Source organism: Sceloporus undulatus, chromosome 5 (genome assembly GCF_019175285.1).
Source record: "Sceloporus undulatus isolate JIND9_A2432 ecotype Alabama chromosome 5, SceUnd_v1.1, whole genome shotgun sequence".
Lineage (NCBI taxonomy): Eukaryota > Metazoa > Chordata > Lepidosauria > Squamata > Phrynosomatidae > Sceloporus > Sceloporus undulatus.
Window position 1 is genome coordinate 81,749,448 of NC_056526.1, and position 22,342 is coordinate 81,771,789.

General features: G+C 38.8%; 1 protein-coding gene across 2 annotated transcripts in view; it reads right to left on the reverse strand.

Moving 5' to 3' along the window:
- SLC2A13 (solute carrier family 2 member 13) overlaps positions 1–22,342 on the reverse strand; it is a 131,169-nt gene that overhangs the window by 3,604 nt on the left and 105,223 nt on the right. For both annotated transcript variants that reach the window (XM_042467468.1, XM_042467466.1), the window contains 3 exons: positions 13,390–13,515; positions 2,227–2,348; positions 809–961 (listed from right to left, as the gene is read on the reverse strand). In XM_042467468.1, the coding sequence (XP_042323402.1) occupies positions 809–961; positions 2,227–2,348; positions 13,390–13,515 (401 nt within the window). The remainder of the gene's footprint in view (positions 1–808; positions 962–2,226; positions 2,349–13,389; positions 13,516–22,342) is intronic.

A 22,342-nucleotide genomic window follows, 5' to 3' on the forward strand; every position in this document is an offset into this window, starting at 1 on the left:
GGCTTGTGGGTTCATTAATGAATGAGATATTAGCTGCTCTATGTTAAATTGGCCTTCTCCTCATCTGGTAGCATCTTATTTTTATAGCCCTCCCTCCTGTGTTCCAGGTAACTGTCAAAAATATATTACAAGCACATGATCTTAAAAATCTTGTAATATAGATTATAAAAAGAAAGGTGCTCTGTCTGGCAGCAATAGGGAAGCACAAAGGAAAGGTAAATAAAACCTACGTGTTTCCTCCCCAGCATCTTCTCTGAACAGCTGGTGCTGTCTGAAGGAGCCAAAAATATAGCCTTTTCAATGCTTCAAAAGCTACCATGTTGCCCAAGGGGACTCAAAATCCCCAAGTACTCCCATTTTCAGATCCCAACTGAGGACTCACTGGGGGTCCTCAAGTCAATAGGGTGATCTGCCATGATGGTTGGCCTGGCAATGTGCTCATTGAACAGCAATAGAGTCATGCTCTCAAAGCAAAGCAATTTTAAAAAAACTGAAAGCCAGTTATGATTTTGAAGTTTGACTACTACTGAAAGCACTTATAAGTAGTTCTAGAATGGCTATTTAGGAACATGACTACATAAACTGAAATTCCTGGAGAGAACCAGACACTAATCTGGTAAACTCTAGATTGCATGCTCATTTACTTAGTTAATTTTTAATTTGCACATTACAGCCTTCTAGGGGCCTTGACATAGAAAGGATAAACAGCCCAACAAGATCTTTATAGTTTGATGACAAAATGTTAACACTGCAGTTTTCTGAAATACAACTGATTTTGGTACCACTTAAGATAAAGAAAAAAACTTACCATAGTATGTGAGATATTCAGCTGTATGCAGAAATGTTAGTGACACAAGAACATTGAAAATCCAGTTTACACCAGAAGAACATGCATTTCCTGTACTTCTTGCCCAAAGGGGGTATATTTCAGAATTTACTGTCCAAGGCATTGGCCCCATTCCTTAAAAAAATACAAATAGAATTATTTTAATACAATATTTGCAAATAAAGATCTTCAAAAATGGGGGGAAAGGATAAACTATAGCTGAACAGGAAAACAATAAGGGCAAAGTTATTGGTCAGTACAAGATATCATATGATGGCTAACAGGACTGTCAGAAAGAAACAGATACTCCAGAATTCATATGATATACTCAATTAAAAAAAATGAATCTATTGGAGAGATGTAATTATAGCCGAAGTGGGAATTCTAACCATTGTTTTATAGAACACTATCATTTTGAACAGTTGGCTTTTGGGGGCAAAGATATTGGATAAAATTATTTAAATAGACAATAACCAACACTTTCCTAACCATTGATATTGGGCCTATGGAGGTGATAGTTTTAGCCACACAAGTAATGCACAGGAATAGTCAAGAAACTGAGAAAAGCACAAAGACAGAATACTTTGGTGGACTTATTTCAATAAAAATGAATGCATGTGGGATGTAGTAACATTAGAGAGAACTGAAAGTAGATGGTAATCTATGAATGAAAGCAGTAATGGGAAAGAAAGAGAAAATATTCTAACAATTTTAGTAAATAGCTGTATATGTGTTTATATTATGTATGTGTGTATATGTTATGCACACACATTTACTAAGGTTACATCTGCAGAAATAATGTAGGTTGACATCACTTTAAGTGCTTTGGCTCCACCCTACAGAATCCTGTCATTTGTAGTTTGTTGTAGCATCAGAGCTCTCTGACAGAGAAAACTAATTATCTCACAAAACTATGAATCCCAGGTAGCTAAAGTGTCAAACTGCATTATTTCTGTAGTGTGGATGCAGCCTAAGACAATGTCTGAAAAGCAAGGAAATATTAAAAGCTTCTATGGATGTCCATGCATGTGTTGATTTGTTAGAATTCTCAATCCCCTATTAGTCTTCTATGGGGGGAGACAAGGAGGCAGGAAAATAATAACAATAATAAGATCATCATCACATGTCCCTTATCTTCATTATCAGGAGAAAGCAGCGAGTGAGTGAACTGCCTAAAATCAGTTCTTTGCAAGCAATAACTGCCTGCCAGTCTGTCTACTCTTCAAAATAGCAGGATCAGTTAGCTGTTGGAAGACGTAATATGCTCAAGCAAATGTTATACAGCTATTTTCCTCATAAGAAGGAATGACCATGACACATGAGACTGCATCCTTCCTAGGCTATTACTCTAGAGGCCCAATTTATTTTAGCCTAAAAGAAAACATGCCAGATCTGTTTACCTGGTGCAAAGAAAACCAGGTATAAAATAAGTCCCAGGAGTGCTGTCCATGAATACGGTGTAGGACAGAAGTTATATGCCCAAAACGTGTCTTCAGTTTTGAGTCTGGTCTCATTAGAACACCTGTAAAACAGTCATCATATAAAACAAGGATTTAAAGATGAAATCAATAATATTAATATTTTTAATAATATTTATTTACTTATATCCCGCTCGTCAGCCAAAAGGGTATCAGAGTGGCTTACAAACTGTTAGTTGGACATTTCCCTGCCCTCAGGCTTACAATCTAAAGAGACAAGACTTGTAAGTGAAGTATACAACATGAAGAGCATGTAGAGACTCACACTACAAGGATCCCTGCCATGGAACAAAACATACTTTCTCCTTGAAAGCAAATGATGGACCAATTTTGTGTGTACAGAAAAGCTTTGAGGACACTGTATCTTAATTCCCCAAGTAGCCATTTTATTGCACTGTTATTCTTGCAGTTAAAATATGTTTATTATTTAATCCAAATTGATATCCATTTGTTTTAAAAGAACTGGTTGTTTTTCTGTTTCAACTGATAGATGAAGTGTGCCTTGTCTTCTAAGATCCTTTTAAAGTCAAAAAATACCTTGAACCTCTTCTGTAGCCTGAAGCACACACTTCTGGACCCTGCAATAAAATTCTGCACATAGCTGTATTTAAGAACTCTATAGAAAGAATGTGGACTATCATAATCCAGTTTCTCAAACTTCATTGGGTATTTGGAGAAAATAGTATTTCTAAAGCAATTAAAAACCAAGGCACTGGCAGATGCTTGCTGATGCAGGCTGGCTTGTGTATTCCCTGCTCATGTACGCAAGTGGCTGTTCTTATTTCTCTAGGTAATACCTTTGTGTATACAGATATATTATTGCAAGGAGAAAAATATTTGAAAAGTGAGGTTGGGAGATAGAGAATTTAATCAGTTTTTTGTGCATTTGTGTGTGATTTGAGGACCATAGTATTATCAGATTTGAAAAAGATAGAAAAACTTCATTCTGCTGAAGAGTCCAGCCCGCACCATGATGGTGGAGAAAAGCCCACTGTATCCAGAAAGGCATTTTTATGTTTACTGGTGTTCTTACAGGATGTTTATTGAGATTTAACAAACAAAAATAATAATTCTATTAGTGTTGAAAAGTGTAATACTGATGTTAACAGGTGATCATAAATTTTCTTGCTTCAGTAAGTATAAAATAACAAGTAATTGAAATAAAACAATGATCAGGAATACTTTTTAGTATGACTGGGAAAAGTTTTTATTGGTTATGACCAAACACTTGTGTCTTAAATAGCCTACTATTATGTCCCATCCGTAGGACCTGTATGAGAACCATTTCAAAAGAAAACCTGTAACCTTTCTCTATTGCCATTTGAATAATTGCAACTTGTCTTTTAATTTCTCTGATCTACTGTTTTTGTATAAAATCTGTTGCATGCTTTCTTAGGTTTAATCCCATCATTTTATATTATTGTGAGCCACCCTGAGGTTTTTTTTTAAAATTCTGGATATAAGTATTTTAAATGATTTAAATTACACAAAATAATATTTCATGTAGCGCTAGACTTAAATAAATGTTGCACAAAGACTGTTATCAATTGCAGGCAGATTCCCTTCTCATTCTTCCTCCATCTGCTTGTTTTGTGCAAAGTGTGATGACTGGCAGATGCTTAACGATTTAGATAATTTTGATAAAACTTTTACATGGTAAACAAGTTCTAAGTATTTCTCCATTATTACTGAGAAATTCAAATTGCTGTAGGCCATTTTTGTCTTTGTATTGAAGGATACCACTGTGCCACTGATGGCTCCTATATGATTCAAAAGTGATGCAAAAAGTCTGATTCCTCCTCTGATCCACCTTGTAAGACCAGATTTTCACATTTGCATCAGTCTAAATTATGGACAAAAGGATAAAAGTCTCAAATCGTATCAGCTTCTTTCAGTGTTGCTCTCGGTATTTCTTTCTCTTGCAGGTGCACAGTGATGAATACAGGCTGATTATCCATACTGATATGTCTTGAAGCAAACAATACTATAATTGGCTTCGTAGATTCCATTCAACCAGAACAGCAGCTGCCCACTAAAGTAAAGTCCAACGTTTTCTTATGAACAAGTAAACACGTTGGTTTGTCATCTTGCATCCATACGAGTTGGTATGAAGCAGCTTCCTTTTTACAATACTAGAGTGACTTGCACTTCTACTTAGCAATATACCCATTGCATGCCCAAGATTATGATGGGCAGGGTTGTCAAAAAAGGAGAATCTCTTTCTTGCTTGCATTCTGCCCCCCCCCCCCCCCCAATTAAGGATCAGTATACTTCCATATGCGCTGTGCATGGTGACATACCATATGCCCAACTGTGCATTCTACAAAGCTATCCCTTGCCACTCCAACCATACCTGCTGTGCTTCAGAACACAGATCAGGATAGGAGATACTGGAGGAGGGTGGTTTAATCTGTCTCTCCAGGTCATTTCCTCATAATAATAAACCTACTTGTTATCCTGTTAGGTAAAATCTATAGCTGACTCTGCAGCTGTTTTTAAAATAAAAACATCAGATAGTCATCACTTTCTCAGTGTGAAGGAAGATGTATTTTTCAAAATGGGGATTTTGGGTTGTTAACTTGTGCTAATTACAGGGAGCATACGACTGACTCTCTCATTGCAATAGCTTTACTGGCACAGTTCCAATGCTCATTATGACTTATAAAGCCTTAAATAGGCCTAGACTATCTAACAGCCCTTTCCTCCTGTCCTGCCATTTTTACAGGCATATCTCATAGAAACACAGAAGAGGGCCTTCTCACTGGTTTCATCTAGGCTCTGAATTCCCTTTCTAGAGAGGATAGACTGGCATTCTCCTTGTTGTCTTCCACAAGTAGGTGAACACTTTTTTTTTTAATTTCAGCAGGCCTTTGAAGAATGATTACTCATAGCAAAAAGGCTTTTAATAATATATTTGTTGTTGTTTTTCAAACAGTGTGTTTTTAATTGCTTCTAGTTCTAACTGTTTTAACTTTCATAAGCTGCCTTGAGTTCTAGGGCAAGGGGAAAGTCAGATATTAAACAGATATGGATGAAATCTAGGTCATTTCTATCTGACATCTGACATGATTATGGAACAGCAACCTATGTGTTCACCTTAATCTACACTGGAAAGTGCTGGAATACTCTATGTATGTTGGTGTTTTGATTTTACCACTAACCATGGCATCTTTCTGGGTTGCTTTCTTATGACAGAACTTGGAAGCCCCTTTTCCTTGTGGGCTGAGTTCAGAAGGTGGTCCTGAGAGATTGCTGTTGGATGATTTTTGCATTCTCTTTCTCCCTTAGATAGGGATTTCCACCATGCAAACTTTCCACCCTTCATTCAAACTAACCATGTGATTTAGGTCGCTCACCCTTTTAGAGAACCTAATACACATTCTCTCAAAGATTTCCTCGTGAACTGTGGGTTTTCTTTCTCCATTAATTTCTTTGGAAAGATGATGAGATAAATATATCTTCTTAACCTTAACTATTCATTATCTAGGTTAGGATAATATAGCATCTATGTATATACAGATTAAAGCCATCAGTAAACTTTTGCTTGAACTACAAACTACTTCTATTTTTTTTGAGTCAGTCTCACTTCTTAGGAAGGTATAATTAGACAAGAGCACATTTTCTGCTTCTTTGCTGATTTAAATCTAAACCCTAACAGACTTGGCTTTGATATTTTTGATATTTAATGTTTTTGTTTGTTTTCTTTGCAAAGGCTAAAGCCTTGGGAAACTTAAATTACCCTACAATTACTGATTCAGATAGCTGGTTGTTGGCCTACTTTGTCCTTCAGGGGTATGTGTATTCAACATACACTTAAAACAGCTGGGAGAGGTTATTCAGGGGTTGGGTTCAAAAGTACCAGTCAGTCAATGACACCCAACTTTTCTTTTTGTCCAACTCTAAGGAAGCTGTTGTGGCTCTTAAATCAAGATCAGATGTCAGTAATGGGATGGATGGGGGAAAAGTGAACTTTAATTCAGACAAGACATGCATGTGGTCAGCAGAAAGGCAGGCTGAGGAACCAGGAATCCAACTTGAGCTAAATAGGGTTACACTTTTACAACTCACATTCACAGTTTGGGTATACAGTGGGTCCTCCACATTTGCTGCGGTTAGAGGTGCAGGACCCCTTGTGAAAGTGGAAAAACTGTGATAGATAGATAGATAGATACAGTAGACAGATAGATGCTTCTTCTTCTTTTTTAACCTGACATAACATCTCTCTACGAATCTCTCTAGGTCCTCTAGGACCTAGAGAGTGCTAAAGATAACATATTAATCAAATTTACGAATAATAAAATCTGCAAAAGCCAGGTTTCAGTAACAGCCAGGGAAGCATTTGCACTGTGGGCCAACTGAACTCATTCCTGGAGCAGTGTGATAAGGCCAAGGTGATATATCTCTTAGGATCAAACTAGACACTATGAGAATAGTTTTTATTTGCTTTAATACTTTAAAGCATAACAGGTATTTTTCTTACTCATCAACAGTAAGATTTTTAGTCATTTTTAGCAGAAAAATAGGATTCCAGTTTAATAAAAGGCTAACAAATAAAGGGCACAGGGGATAGAGAAGGTGGCAGGGAAGAGGAAGAAAAGAACACATACACTGATCTCCTATTGTATTGCCTTTCCATCAGGCATTTGGGTCCTCACTACATCAGGTGATTTAGGGACAAATTGGAGATACCCTGGAAATCCTTACACAGCTTACTTCATTTTTTTTTTCAAAAAAGGAGGAACCATATGGATAACCATACAGGTCCCCTGACAGTGAGAATCAGTAGAGTGGGTTGAATACAATGGGAAACTACAACAGGAGTAAGAGGTTGACCCCAATAATTGATCATAGATTTCCAATATTTTGTCTGGTTTGGCTTTTAGTCTTATTATTCTAGCTGATTCAAAGCCCTCCCTCAGTATCTGTAAGGTCACCAAGATACAGAAGCAAAAATGTCTTGCCTTTACTCACAAGCCAGGTACTTTGTCAATTTTATAGTTTTTAAATATCTCTGTCGATCTTCCTTCCTTTTTCATGTAGCCCAGGATCTAAAAGGCAAGGTAATTGGCAGCTTGTTTCCACAACTGTCACATTCAATTAATGTCTCTATCTGTTCGGTGATTCCCACTGGTTCCCAGAGTTTAGTGCATGCTCATCATGGCTATGTTGACAAGTGTAGTTAACAATGCAATGACAATATTGACAAGTGAACACTTTCGGAATTCTCTCTTTCCCACAGCGATTTTCTGCCCCAACCCTACTTTTCAACAAACCTCTGGGGGAAAAAAATACAGTTGGTTTTTAGATCAGTGTAGATATTGCTGAAAATGGTGGCAGAAATTTCAAGCAATCTATGGAGATACATAATTATTTCACAGTGAAATGAGGAGGTGGTAGTGTTTTAAAAGTAGAATCCCTAAATTCTTCCCATCACTGAAAGGGTATATGCAATACCCATAAAATGCTTCTAAACAAAGTACTGGCAATCTGGCAGAAATAAGAAACTAGCCTATGTTAGTTATGTGCACAGATGCTGCAAGTGAAGAAAGGCTGATCAAAGGACCAGAAGATGTAGTCAAATAGAACAGGAAGCATTGCCACTATCTTTATGTATCTGCAGGTAATTAAAGACTCTTTCATGCTAAGACTAGTGTTTTTGCTTTTTGGAAAACATAAATTAACTCTAGGTCAAAATAATGTCTTTTTTGTATTTTTTTTTTTTTTATGTTTTGTGGATATATCTCTTGAGGCCAAATTTAACCTCTGCAGAAGGATGATACCCATCACACAGAAAACATCCTGGCTATTTATAAAGGCTGAGGGTCCAAACACAGTACACTTTAAAGAGAGAGTGCCATCGTCTGTTTCCACCAGGGTTTTTTTTTAGTGCCAAAAGCCACTGTCAATTCATCTTGGAATGGAGGAAGGAAAGGAGACTGAATGCTTCTCTATTCCCTATTCTTTTCTTGTGTAGTCATTCTGTCCAGCCCAGAGGGCCTGTACAGATTGGGGCTTTGCGCTGGCCGGGGGACAAAATTAGGGCTCGGTAGGGCTGGGCGCAGACTTACTATCGGCACCTGTGCACCATATTGCCATGCCCCCGTCCAAGCGGGACGCATCATTATGACGCCCGGGTGTCTGAGCACCCAAACGACACTCGCTGGAAGCATTGTCGTCATGGTGCACAAGCACCATTATGATGCCCTTAAAAAGAAGCTGCCAAGAGTGGCTCCTTTTTAGGGAGCATGTCGGTGCCACTCTGTGTGGCAGGCGCAGCACCAACAAGGGGCAAAAATGGGTGGCATGGAGCTGCCCATCTGTATCCCCCCAGAATCAGCATGACCTATTTGTTAACTTACTGTTATTTAACTTGCTGGTATTTGAGAAAGAGAACAGTTAGAATACCTACAACTTTTATGTCTCTTCCCTTCTTCTTCTAGTAATAGTATTGGAGTGAGATGCTGAGCTGAAAAATTACTGGAGGGGAAATAGTTAAGTAGCCTCTTTGCAATTATTCTTTCTTCAGTCAGACTCAGACTGAACGAACTGCTTTAGATTTTAGCACAAGGACACAGACACAAAAATCAGAGAACCCTGTGGATATAAACAAAAAACATCCTCAGGGTTAAAAAAAAAATAAAGTATTTTATACTATGGAAGTAAAGTTTGACCATTATAATGAATGCTTCTGCCATTTTCTTTAGGAGCTTCTTTACAGGAAAGTATTGCATGTCATGCAGTTACATACATCATGACCTTAATTTGACAGATAGTCTAGCAATTATTCACACAATCTTCTAGCAAGTAACTCAGTTTAATGGAAATACAAATATAAAGAACATTATAGCAAGAGAAATCTACCAAAACACACACACACACACACACACACACCCAGAAATCTAAATAAAGCCCAAATAACCTGTAAACAATAATATATCAGATATTTTGTGGACTCTAAATCATAAAACTATATTGTATCAATTTTTTCAAATTACTGACACAGTAGAAAAATAACAGCTTACAATTAAAATCTGTTTACACCACTTGCTTTTCATGCACTCTTCACAAACCTGATGAAAAGAGAATATGAATCTGCCACGATCAACTATGCAACAGTATAATATATTCTTTATATTTTGTGGGCACTGCAGTGACAGCTAATTCATTAGAACTATGATATAGCCTGCAAATTTTCAGGAGTTTCCTCCTTTTAGTTTAAGTTTCTTCTTTCCAAGATGCATGCTGGGTTACTACACCCCCAAAAGAGTATTATGGAGCAGCATGAAGACTGAGTCATGTATTAGGCAGTCATTTGCACTTTTGAAAAGTCATGTATCTGGACTACTCATATTAACTCTCTATGTACCTTCACATTAACTTTCTAATATAATAGGCAAAAGTTTCCCAACAGCAATTTAGTTAATTGTCCAGAACAAAAGATTAAAAATTATATACAATCATTTATATAATGAAACTTGAGCATCCACGGATTTTGGTATCCACGAGGAGTCCTGCAACCAAACTCCAGTGGATATCAAGGGCCCACTGCATGTTTAGCATCTCAAGCAAGGATGGCACTACCTGTTAAATTCACAAATAAGTGGTCATTTTGTTTGTTTAATACCTATTTTAGTAGTGCATCGAGTACATTTTGTTAGGCAAATCAAATTTTGATGCATGATGTTTTAAAGTCATACTTGGTCAACACATGCTGTCTGTCCTCAGCAATATACGGGGAAAAGCACAGCTCCAAGAACAGGACACCAGCAGGGAATGAAGTCTGCTTCATGCTTCTCTCTACCTTTCATGCAATTTATTATGACACAAAGCAAGTGACTAGGCAGCTGAGCTCCAGCTGAGGGCACAATGGTGTCATTTTCATCAGTTTCGCCCTGGAAATATGATTGCCACTGTAACCAGATCAGGATGTTTGTCTCACGCTAACATGCTAGGAGCTGTGCTCTATAGCTTTCAGAGGTCATATCCCCAATCATCCAGACAGCAATGCAGGAGCTGTTCATGAACAGCCAATAGACCCAGAAAGAAAATGCCACAGTGCATCCAAAGACACTAAGCAGGGAGGACATTTAGCAGAAAATTGCCTGTATTCTGATCATATTCTCACCCTCCAACCCCAGTATAGTCCTCCTAAACTAGATTTACATTTAGTGGACAAATTTAACAGCCCAAGGGCACACCTAGCAAACTGAATGTGAAGTAGAAGAACAGGGAAGCTCACAACTTTTTTGAGTATCAAAGTGAAGGGTAGAAAGAACTAGTGAAAAGTAGCTGAAAGGAATATTGGCATGGTTATTGGAACTGCAAAGTAACTTAGGATGAGTTTTACAAACATTTTATCCAATTCTGAAAGGATCAAAAGCTGCAGTATTAATTATTTCATGACTTATGTGTGGTGCTCAATGTGGTTAATTCCAACTAAAGCTTAGTGATTTTTTAGACTTGGAATCTATTCTTGGATTCCTGCAGCCAGCCTGACCAGTCCAGGATGGCTGGAGGATTGTAGGAGTTGTCACTCAAAAACATTTCCAAGCTCTGGTCTGCAGACCTTTTTTTATATTTTTATATTTATATATTCCTCTGTAGTGGGGCTTCAAGTGGGTTTTCTTTTGCAGCTTTTAGCATTATTCTTTCTAAAAAGAAATACTGTTTTGTTCTTATGTTTTCAGACAACTATTTATGAACCCAGGAAGGCATCCTTGGCTTGCAAGCAACAGTATTTTTATGGTCTTTTATGCTCTCCCATCACTGTGAATGGCCTTCTTAAAAAAAGGAAATGTACTGCATATACCCATATTTTAACATCCTATTATTTCAGTCATTAGCCATCATTAAGCACAATTATAACAGCTGTAATCAACAGCACAAGAATAGAAAAGCGCAGAAGACATGTTTGTCAGAGGAACAATGATTACATTAATCACACTTGATGCTGATTTTTGCCTTGAAATAATTCAACTGTTTTAGAGTTGGAAGGTGAATGTGAAGCCTTCAAATGACAGAAATAGGTTTCTCTTCCTACATGAATGAAATATCAGCACAATAAAGCTCTAAATCCTAAAGGATGCTTTTTAAAGGAGCTGTAATTAATCAGTGAAGCTCTGAATATGGAACAAAATGTGCCTATGTTTAACATGTTTTCTGTAGACATTATTAATAAATCTATTGCACAGCTGTAGTATTTTCAGTGACTTTAAAAAATCCAATCTAACTTATCTAACCTCTAACTATAAGTAGCTAACATACCTCACAACTATCATAAGCCCAACTAGCAATGCAATCAGTAGATTCCGCATTAAATTTTATAATTGAATTGAATTGCATTATCTTCAAGCCCTTTCATTGCTCCTTTTGAGAAGAGGTGAATGAATGAATGTAATGGTTTGATACAGTTCAGGGGGGGGAAAGACTTTGGTGAAAAATTCTGAAAATATTTTAGCTTTCTTCAGTGAGTACTGTATTTATTAATTCAACATGGTTGTTTTTTGGGGGCGCTAACAAAAGAAGAGAAGTAAAAGTAAAACTTGTTCCACAAAAAGAAAGAAAGAAAGAAAGAAAGAGGGCAAATTCTCTATTTTTCCTAGATGGCAAAGGGTAACCCACATTAATGGCATGCAAGAGTCTGAACATTTACTTCTTTAGAAAAAATAAACATAAGAGGTCTCCTTCTGTGAGTACCAATTTAGTCACTTTAATGTACCTGCATTAAAAGGGACATAATTTACATGAAATGGTGTGAAAGGAGTGTGGCATTCATTAACTAATGGTCCATTGCTTCTGACAACTGTGACTAGATTTGTCTAAATACTGGCTAATTTTGGGAAGGTGGAATTAACTAAATCATTCTGACAGCTGTTCAAGTTGCAACACAAAAAAGCTATGGGATATCAGGTGATCAGCAGGGTATGTATGCCATAAAATGTTATATAATTTTAACATTGTTGTACTTGGTATTTAGTTTTTTCAAGAAGTATCTACACAGAAATTGAACCATCATTATTAATAATAAATCATTAGCATTTGGACTGAATTTAAGAACAATGAACAATGAAAGGGCACGTTGCTCTAAAACAGTGGTTCCCAAACTTTGATTCTCCAGATATTTCAGCTGTGATGTGGAAGACCCTACTAGCAGCACTGCTGCCAGCAGCATAGCTCTTGCCTCACACAAGCACACGATTTCACTATCATAGAAAGGTAGTGCCACTGGTGGGCATCAACGTCTACTGCTTATGTTTCCCTACCTTTGCCTTCAATGTCCCTGCATCTGTAAATAAGCACCGCATGACTTTCATCACACATCTCAAGAAAATTAAGACGCAAAAATGCCTGTGCAAATACTCTGGTATTTTAAAAGCAACTCCCTGTTCATTCAGCCAGTGAAAATCACACACAATGTCACCATGTTGAAGAAGCTCTATTTTCAAGGATAATAGACTCTGATCCACTGAAATCAATGGGATTTAAGTTAGTCATGATTGATGAACGTTCTACCAACTGGAACTAAAACTTACAGGCAACATTTTTAAATAACATTTGCAGATGCAATATTAGCTTATATTTTAATATGAAGTGTGATCCCAAAATGGAATACCTCCACATATTATTCTAAACTGTTGCTTCACTCTGTGTAATGGTGCTAGAAACACATGTATCTACCATTCTAACCATTATGCTCTCCAGTTATGTGGTCTTCTTTCTTTTGTCTCACCAATTTCATCATCAGTAAGTTTTCCCAAAGTCAATACCATACTTAGTCCTGGCACACTAGTTATTATAGATTGAGTGTGTTTACCTCCAACAGTAATGTTTTGAGGAAGAATGGGGTGTGACCTTTAAAGTCAGCTGAACTCACAATTAACCCCATCCTTTTTTTATTTTATTTTATTTTCCTAGAGTGGGACAAAATTAAAACCCAATGAGAGGGTTTTTGACAAGTGAGGACCCCTGATGTGCATTATTATTAGTATGGCAAGCCACAATCTGAAGACTAATGAAACATCAGCACTTCTTATAAAAGTATATTAGAGCCTATTGAGAAAATTAAGGAACACAAAAGGAACACACCTGCCCCAGGCGGCTTCCATTGTAGACTTCTTACTAACAGGAACACAGGAGGACTCCACAACACTTGATTTGTTTAGTTTGTAGCAAAAGCCACAAATTGGATCCAGCATGCATCCATTGCAGTAACTGAAAGAATAAAAAGAATTTTAAAAAAATCACCAATGTTAAACCAGTCTTTTCAGAGTAAAATTCCTGGAATTGGAGACGAGGAGGCTTATCTTGAATGGTACCTTTTTTACCTTAATAAAACTACCTTTGGGTTCTTTGTGCTAAAAGAGATTTCTTTTTAGGAGTTAAGTTTGTGTAGTGGACTCAAAATATTTCAAAGAGAATATGCTGTAAACATAGAATTAAGTTTAACTAACTAAAATATATTTAATCCAATTAAATTACCGTATATACTCTACTATAAATTGAGAAATTTATGCCCCAAAATGGACTCCAAAATCATGGGCCGACTTATATACGAGGTAATAAGTTAATACTGCTTATAAAGTTCCTAAAAGGAGTGCCCACCTTCATAGCCCGGGATCTTTAAACAGCTCCCTGTTTGAGTCCTCACGCGCACATGCGCTCTCTCTGTGTCCATGTGTGTGTTATCCCTCAGCCTTCCCTCGCAGCCAGAGCTAACAAACAGCTGCTGAGGCAAGGGACAGAGAGAGAGAGTATGCCCAGGCTTGTACCCCGCTTTGCAAGCCATGAGCTTTGGAAATCCTGAGAATGAAGGGAAGACAGAGAGGTCTGTACCCCACTTTGCAAGCCATGAGCCTTGGAAGTCCAGGAGAAGTACAAGTGTGAAAATTAGCATTGTTTTTAGTTCTAGTATGCTTAAACCAGTCATTCCTCTCTACCTATATTTATTTATTTGTTTTTACATTTATATCCAACTCTTACATTAAAAATGCAAAGGGCAACCAACCATTAAACTCAATGCATAATTGACATCGCAAATTGCCAATGCTTCTCATGTTTAATAAATCAGCATTGTTTCCAGGGCTGCCATTTCAATAGGCTGCCATGAGATACACACATTTTAAATGCAATATTCACAAATTTTTGATAAAATTCAATTTTCCTACTCCACATAATGGAACTCCGCTTGTTATTTCATTTCATGCTTAATGCTTTTCAAACACACCATAATTTGGGTGAAATGGGTTCCTGTGGCAGGAAATTATTAGGATCCTGCTTCTGTGGAGGGTGCAGCTATGTGGATTTTTCCTCTGATCCTTATGTACACAGCAATATGTTGTCTATTATGGGCAGTCCTAGGTATCATTTAGTCTTTCTTCCAGAAGTTGGACATGGGAACTTTAGAAAAACACAAGGTTCTTGAATACAAACAGTACGAAATGCTTTTTAGCATTAGAGAGAGAAAGAGAGACAAAAGCCCAATTTGACAGCTAAATCATCTGGCAGTAGTGAATATTTCCTCCCTCAATCTTCTGATGAGAATGCAGATGAGGAAAATAAGTACCCCAATTACCAATTACAGACAGGAAAGGATGAAAACACTATCATATTAGACATTCATTAAGTTTTAGCAAACAATATAAGGCTGCAAGGATCTGAATCTTATTTGTAGACCCAACTAGAGTAAATTCAGTCAACAGAATGTAGACATTGGGAATACCACCAAGATTAAGCCCAACGACAGTAGTGAAAACAGTGTGTGAATATATGTAGGAAACACATGACAGATAATGCACAGATATAGATATATAAACTACATTCTTAAAAATTAGATTCTGAATGTGTATAAGCCACTCTATATTACAACATATCATATGACAGTGTACATACCCTTATTAACTCCCTCGCATGCACTATAACAATAACAAAGCTTAAAATTAGAGGCAAGTAACTACTGAACCAGCAAGCAAATAAATATAATTAGTAACTGGGAAAAACCAAAATGATTTCAGTTGGCACCAAAAGAAAGCAAGTTTATTCACTTTTGTATAATGGTAATGTTGTCTTCATAAGTACCAAAGACAAACACTATACAATTAAAAGTATGCTTACTGCTCTACAGAAAATTGTTACATATGGAAATAGAGAGTTCCCTGTACTTAAGGTACAGTATGATACATCACTGAAATTATAGCTTGGACTCTGCCATAGAGATTTGCTGGTATGCTTATAACTATACAAATATGTTCTAGAGAATATATTATTAATTGGAGTGACCTGACAGAAGATCTGAAAAGTGAAAAAGGCATTATAAATAACTGTTATGCTTATTAAACTCTTTAAATACTTAAAAGCTCAATCCACAACACATGATTCTGTCATAATTTTTCATATAGGCTTTCCAAATACCGGTAGGTTTGTTCTTGTCCTTACAGCAGGTGGCGAAACACATGGTGAAAGCCTGGATCACAACCAAATCTGTCATGACAAGCCAACAACATCTTTCATGTAGTTTTCAATAAAGCAGTACACTGAAAAACTTGTCATGTACAAAAGGCAATCAAAGGACTATTCAGCTAGGGACTGCCCATAGAATGACATGTTTCAGAAGTCCTTGGTGTCAAAGCCAATATGGGGACAGAGAGTTCAATATGGCTTTGAAGCTGTTTCTATAACTGGCATTCTATCCCCTTCTGTGCTTCACCTATATTGCAGTCTTTGTACTGGGAAGAAAGCAGCCAGGAAGCAAATAATCAAGGTACACTTTGGCAGATTATGGTCATCAAAAGAGGGAATACAGAGGACTGGCTTAATAAAACTGTTATCCTACAGTGAGAGAGAGAGAGAGAGAGAGAGAGAGAGAGAAAATTCCAGAGAGACAGCTACTGTCCTTAGCACAACCTAATAACACAACAATTGTATTAAACTGTTGAAGAAAACGAATGCAGCCAAGACTAGCTACTCCTACATAAAAAATGAACAGCAGTGCTTTAGCTATAAGCCATATAGGCAGAACAATTAATGGCAACTTCTTCCTTCCTTGCCTCTTACTCAAGGTTTTTCACAACCTTTCACAAAAGTCCTAGACAAATATACAAATTCACATATCTCAAGCCTGAGAATTCTTTCGCATTGACAGAGACAGTCTGGTAGATACTTCTGGTAGACAAAAGTCTAGTGAAAAATCTAATATATATAATTAGATAGTTTAATGTTGTATTGTTATATATTGTGGGAGATGAGAAACAACATTAACTGTAAATGTAATTAATTTCTTAAAAGGATACCTTGAGTTCAGGAATGAATCTGACCAAATATGGGCTAGAACCTATTTGGAGGCCTACCCTGTGGCAGTGCGGGCAGCAAAGAAATTAATGATTGCTGCCAGCATTGCATCTGCAGGGAGCTGTCCAGCAGAGCTGTTCCAAGTGGTCAGTGGTCTTTTGCACACTCACCCTCTAGCAGAGAATGCAGCCCACTGTGAAGAATTTGCACAGCACTTTGCAGATGAAGTCACACAGATCCACTCCTACTTGGATGCTGTAGTTGATACAGTGCCAGTGGATGTAACCCTGGAACCTGTCTGTCCAGTGTTAATGGACACTTTCCAATTTCTGCAACCTGGTGATGTGGACAGGATCCTTGGAGAGGTGAAAAACCACATGTGTGACCATTGTTCTTCTTGACTTATTAAACAGGCTAGAGGGAGGCTGGCTGAGTAGGTGAAAGAAGTAACCAGTGCCTCCATACAGCAGGGCAGAGTTCCAACGTGCCTAAAAGAGGCAGTTGTGAGACTTTTGCTGAAAAAGCCATCACTGAATCCCACAATAATGAATAATTATTGACCAGTGTCGAACCTGCCATTTTTGTGCAAGGTATTGGAATGAGTGGTGGCTTCCCAACCCTAGGCGTTTCTGGACAAAATGGATTATCTAGGCACTTTACAGAGCACCCAAAAAGGGCGCTCTGGCGGCGCCCGTATTTGCTGCGCTAGGAAACCACAGCGGAGAAACCGCGTGATAATAATAATAATAATAATAATAAGTTTTATTTATATACTGCTATTCCAAAGATCATAGCGGTGAACAGCAAGTAAGCTAATTTGCCCCCAACAGTCTGGGTACTCATTTTAGCGACCTCAGAAGGATGCAAGCCTGAGTCGAGCTTGGGCCCTTTTGCTGGTCTTGAACTCGCAACCTTGTGGTCTTGAGTAACTGGCTGCAGTACAGGCATTTAACCACTGTGCCACCAGGGCTCCTTCCCAGGTGATTCCCTGGCGCAGCAAAAAGAACCTGCAAAAAGCGGGTACTTTTTGCTGTGCAGTTATGACGCTGCAAAGGGCCAATGGCACGCTTGCGGCATCATAACCGCGCCGTGACGTGCGGATGCTAAGCGTCCGTGAAGTCAAAATGGCGGTGCCCATCTGTATAGGGCACCGCCATTTTGACGTACCCAATACGTCCTAGGGGTGAGGTCTGATTGGACGCTGCGTCCTCGGCCAACCCCTAGTATGTATGGAGGCGTGGCAAAGGCCCGTGTAGAAAGGGCCCTAGATGCATTTCAATCTGGTTTCAGGCCTGGTTATGGAGCAGAGACAGCTTTGATCACCTTAGTGGATGACCTAAGCAGGGAACTGGGCAGGAGGAATGTGTCCCTATTAGTTCTGCTGGACCTCTACTGCAGCTTTTGATACCACTGACTATAGTATCCTTCTGGGCCATCTCTCTGGGAAGGGACTTGGAGGTAAAGTTTTACAGTGGCTCAGTTCCTTCCTGAAAGAACGAACCCAGAAGATGGTGCTAGGGGACTCCTGCTTGACTCCCTGACCACTGGTCTGTGGGGTCCCTTGGGGTTCTATTTTGTCACTTACGCTGTTCAACATATACATGAAACTGCTGGGAGAGGCCATCCAGAGTTTTGAGGTGCCATGCCATCAATATGAAGATGACACCCAACTCTATTACTCCTCAATCCAAGGAGGCTGTCCTGGTCCTAAACCAGTGTCTCTCATCAGTAATGCACATAACGGAGGAAGGTCACAGAGATCACACAATGGCCCTGTTGAAACAGTGTTTCTGGGCACAATTCAAAGTGCTGGTTATGACCTATAAAGCCCTATATGACTCAGGTCCAGGCTATTTGGAAGCCCATATGTCCCTGTATGAGCCAGTCCAGGCTCTGAGATCCTCAGCAGAGGCACTTCTCTCTGTCGCAAACCTGGTTGGTGGGGACATTTTATGACAATATAATCTCAAGTGTTCAAACAATGATTTTCCATTTCAACCACCTGCCTACATAACAGGGTTGTTTTCCCCATATGGACAAAAATAAATGGGACAAAAATTCTCAGCAAATTTATTGCTTTGTCCTGCTGGGCTACTTTTTTGTTTCACAGAATGTAATATATTGGCAACAAAAATATCACAAGAATCACTCAATAGAAGATTTTAGATCAATGCTTATTATTTATATTTATGCTATACAAAATATCTATTATTCAGTCCGACAATAACATGTAAAACAAGGCAGCACATTTTAGAATTGAAAGGAATAGACCAAATGGCAGCATATTAGTTTCAGCACAAGGGCTGCAGTTATTAAAAATAATTGTTAACTTTGAGTTTACGGAAAAGCCCCCTAGATAGTTAAAAATAATAAAAGCAGTACAGCAATGCAGCACACCATGAAAATAAATAAAAAGAGAAACATCACAGGAGCACAAGCAGCAATAAACCACTTATAGCCACTGTTTTCTCCTCTGAAATAATGAAAAATTGTTTGTAGGGGTGTGGATGAGTGGCCCTCTAGATACTGTTGGACTGCAACTTCCATCAGCTCTACCCAACAAAGCCAATAGTAAAGGATAGTGGGAGCTGAAGTCCATCATGATCCCTTACTCATGCTTTATCACCTGCCACATGAAAGGTGACTCTTTCTTCCACCCCAATTTGATTTTGATAATCATTTGAGAATGATAATTTGACCAGTTTGATTTTGTTATCATTTTTAAAAATAGTAATGCAAAACTCTCTTCCTGTATCTACTGCAAGCATTGCTATTTATCCAGATATTGCAACACAGTACTAGGTTATGTCAATCAGGAATGTGCAAAAAACATTTACTCTCATATAACAGGGTTACATAAAAGTACACACAACAAAGATTTTGTCTTCGAGAAGCAGGGATCAATCAGCCAGAAGAAAATTCTGAAAATGCTTAGAAGCCTATTCAGATCTTATTTACAATGAAGTTTCAAGAACAGTAGAAGTAAGTCATCATCAGAACATCTTGTACTCCTCAGAGTACTGAGTGCTGATCTGTGTTCAGTTTCTCATGACAAGAGGGGTTTCCTTACAAAAGAATGATCTACCAATGGGGTTTTTTTTCTTGGAGTCTTTCTACCAAACAAAGCAACCTATGCAGTAGGATGCTGGTCCAATTAGTTAGGGACAGTGGTTCCCTTTTCCCAAACTTTTTCGGGCTATCACCTCCTTTTCTTTTGGGCAGCAACCCTAATGCCCCCCCCAGGGCATATTTTTGGTATCAGGCCTGTTATTCTCCATGTAGTCATGCTGGCCACATGACCAAAGAGTCATCTTTGACAATACTGTACTGGCTCCCTTGGTTTAATAACAGAGATGAGCACCGGCCCTTACAGACACAACTAGATAATCTTACCAAGGGAAAACCTTTACTTTTACCTGTTCTATAGCAAATTCAAAACAACTCATCTTTGTTCCTGCTCCCTTTGCATCCAGTCACCTTGGGAGCAGGAACCAAGCAACTGGCTGAGCAGCGACCAAGAAGCTTCTTGCTTGTGCCAGCTTTGCAGCTAAGGCTGGCGTAGGCTGCTGTTTGGCTGGCTGCTCAGTCACTGCTCCCTTTGTGCCATGTCATCCTGGGAGAGCAATTGAGCAGTTGGCTGAGCGGTGACTGAGAAGCCTCTCACCCGTGCCAGCCTTGCAGCTAAGGCCAGTGTGGACAACAGACCTCTTGGTTTCTGCTCAGATAGCTACTCAGTTTCTGCTCCCAGGGTGACCAGGTGCAAGGGAGAAGCTTCTCTCTAAATAGGAGAGACTCTCAGTCCTTCGTCAGAGCAGAGAAAGGTGCAGCCAGTGTGTGTGTAGGGCATTTACAGAGGCCACATACGCTGGACCGGAGACTGATGTAAGCTGGAAATTGAGAGATTTTACAGGAACTGCTTCAATACAAATGACTCTTTCCAAGAATTGAGCACAGATACTCCTTTCCTAGGGACATGTCTTCCCCACACAGCTTCAAGTGTCCACTCTCCCAAGAAAAAAAAAGTTTCTTCTGCTTCCTCTTCTCTCAGTCTGTCTGATGAAAGAAAGCAGGAGTACAATTGCAACTCCGGCCTGCTAGCCAAATCCCAGCAAAGCTCACAAAGCTTAAGCAGGGTCCCAAATTGGAAAGCTCCTTTTTGCCACCACCTCTCCCCTGCCACCATGTGCTCCTACTCTTTGCTCCAGTCTGTCCCAAAACCTGGTGCCGCTCTGAGCCACAGAAGCAATGTCCTGTGCCCAAGCCTTGCACAAGTTTCCCAACTGCCCCTAGTAGTGAAAGACACATAGGCAGGCAAAAAGTGGGAGACACCACCAAACAAAATGCTCAGCAAGGCTGTGTGGTGGTGGTTGTTGGGGGGATTCTGAAAAGAAGTTTGATGTAATCCTCATCCCCACCATGGTCCTAAAGACCACTGTTTCCCACTGTCTTTCCTGCACACCTATACTCTGACTGAAGACCCTCCTGCCGTTGCCTTTCCCCCCTTACTACCCCCTACTGCCCCCTTCCACCTCACTGCCCCTCTGGATCCTTCCACCACCCCCATGGGAGCTTATGACCCACTTTGGGAATCACAGGTTAAAGTCAAAGACAGAAGATTGGCCATGACACTGAAGGCAGCTTATTCATGAAATAATACTGGTATTATTCAGCCAATATTATTTTCTCTTCAGCTCATTCTCATCTCCCATGCCTAGAAAATAGCACTGTACAGCTGTACATTTGATCTCATCTAGGGACATTTCCTGAGCACCCAGCAAAACCAAACTAGACGGGAAAAAGGTCTGTAAAACATATTCAACTATCCTGAGCAAAACATGCAAATAACTATTTATTTAACTATTTATTTTGATGATAAAGACACCAAAAGTATAAAAGGGTAGGACTGGAATACAACCTCAGCAAAGGAAGACTGATGAAAACCTACTGGACCATGTGTTTTTCCATTCTGCAGATTTTTGTGTACATAAGGAATCTAGCTGTCAAATAAACAAACAAACGAACAGGGTTGGATATTGTTTTATTGGATTGTCCACAGTAAAAAAAAATATACCTCACATGTAACTGCCTTTTCTGATAATGCTAATGGCTTGTTGCAATGTACAGTACTGACTAAACTAGTGTAGGTAACCTAGTGGTTTTCCAGTATTTGCCCCATTTTTGACCACTACTCATGCCCAACTCTAGTTTACATAAAGGTAATACAAGTGTAACCCCCAACAAATTGTTGCAGGGCTATTTTCTCCTCATCAGTGTTTCCATCCGTCATCACCTTCTTTTAGAATATTCCTTTCTGGCCTCAAATGAACAACCAAAGTCTTCACTGATTTGGGGGGGGGGGGGGGCCTCCCCCTTTTTTGTCCGTGTCCCTATTTTGACAGTGCGGCTGCCAGAAAGCAGGACCACAATTTGCAATTAATATATCTATGATTAACATTTTATTAAAATGAGTAAAAAGAAAAAAGAAATTGCCTAGATCATGTGCCTTTTGATATTATTTACTAATTAAAAACAATGTTTGACAAAATAAACATGGACATGTTTATATGTAGTTGTGAGAATTAGTTGGGGAAAACATAAGCAAAAGGGAAACAATTCTTCATTCCCTATCTCATTGCTTTGGGCAATTGGGGTGGGGAGACAAATGGTAATTCCAGACAGAAGGCTACTAGTTATGGCAATCGAACTGTGTAGTTATTCTGTCTTTTCTCTATAACAGATTTTGTGTAGAAAGAGA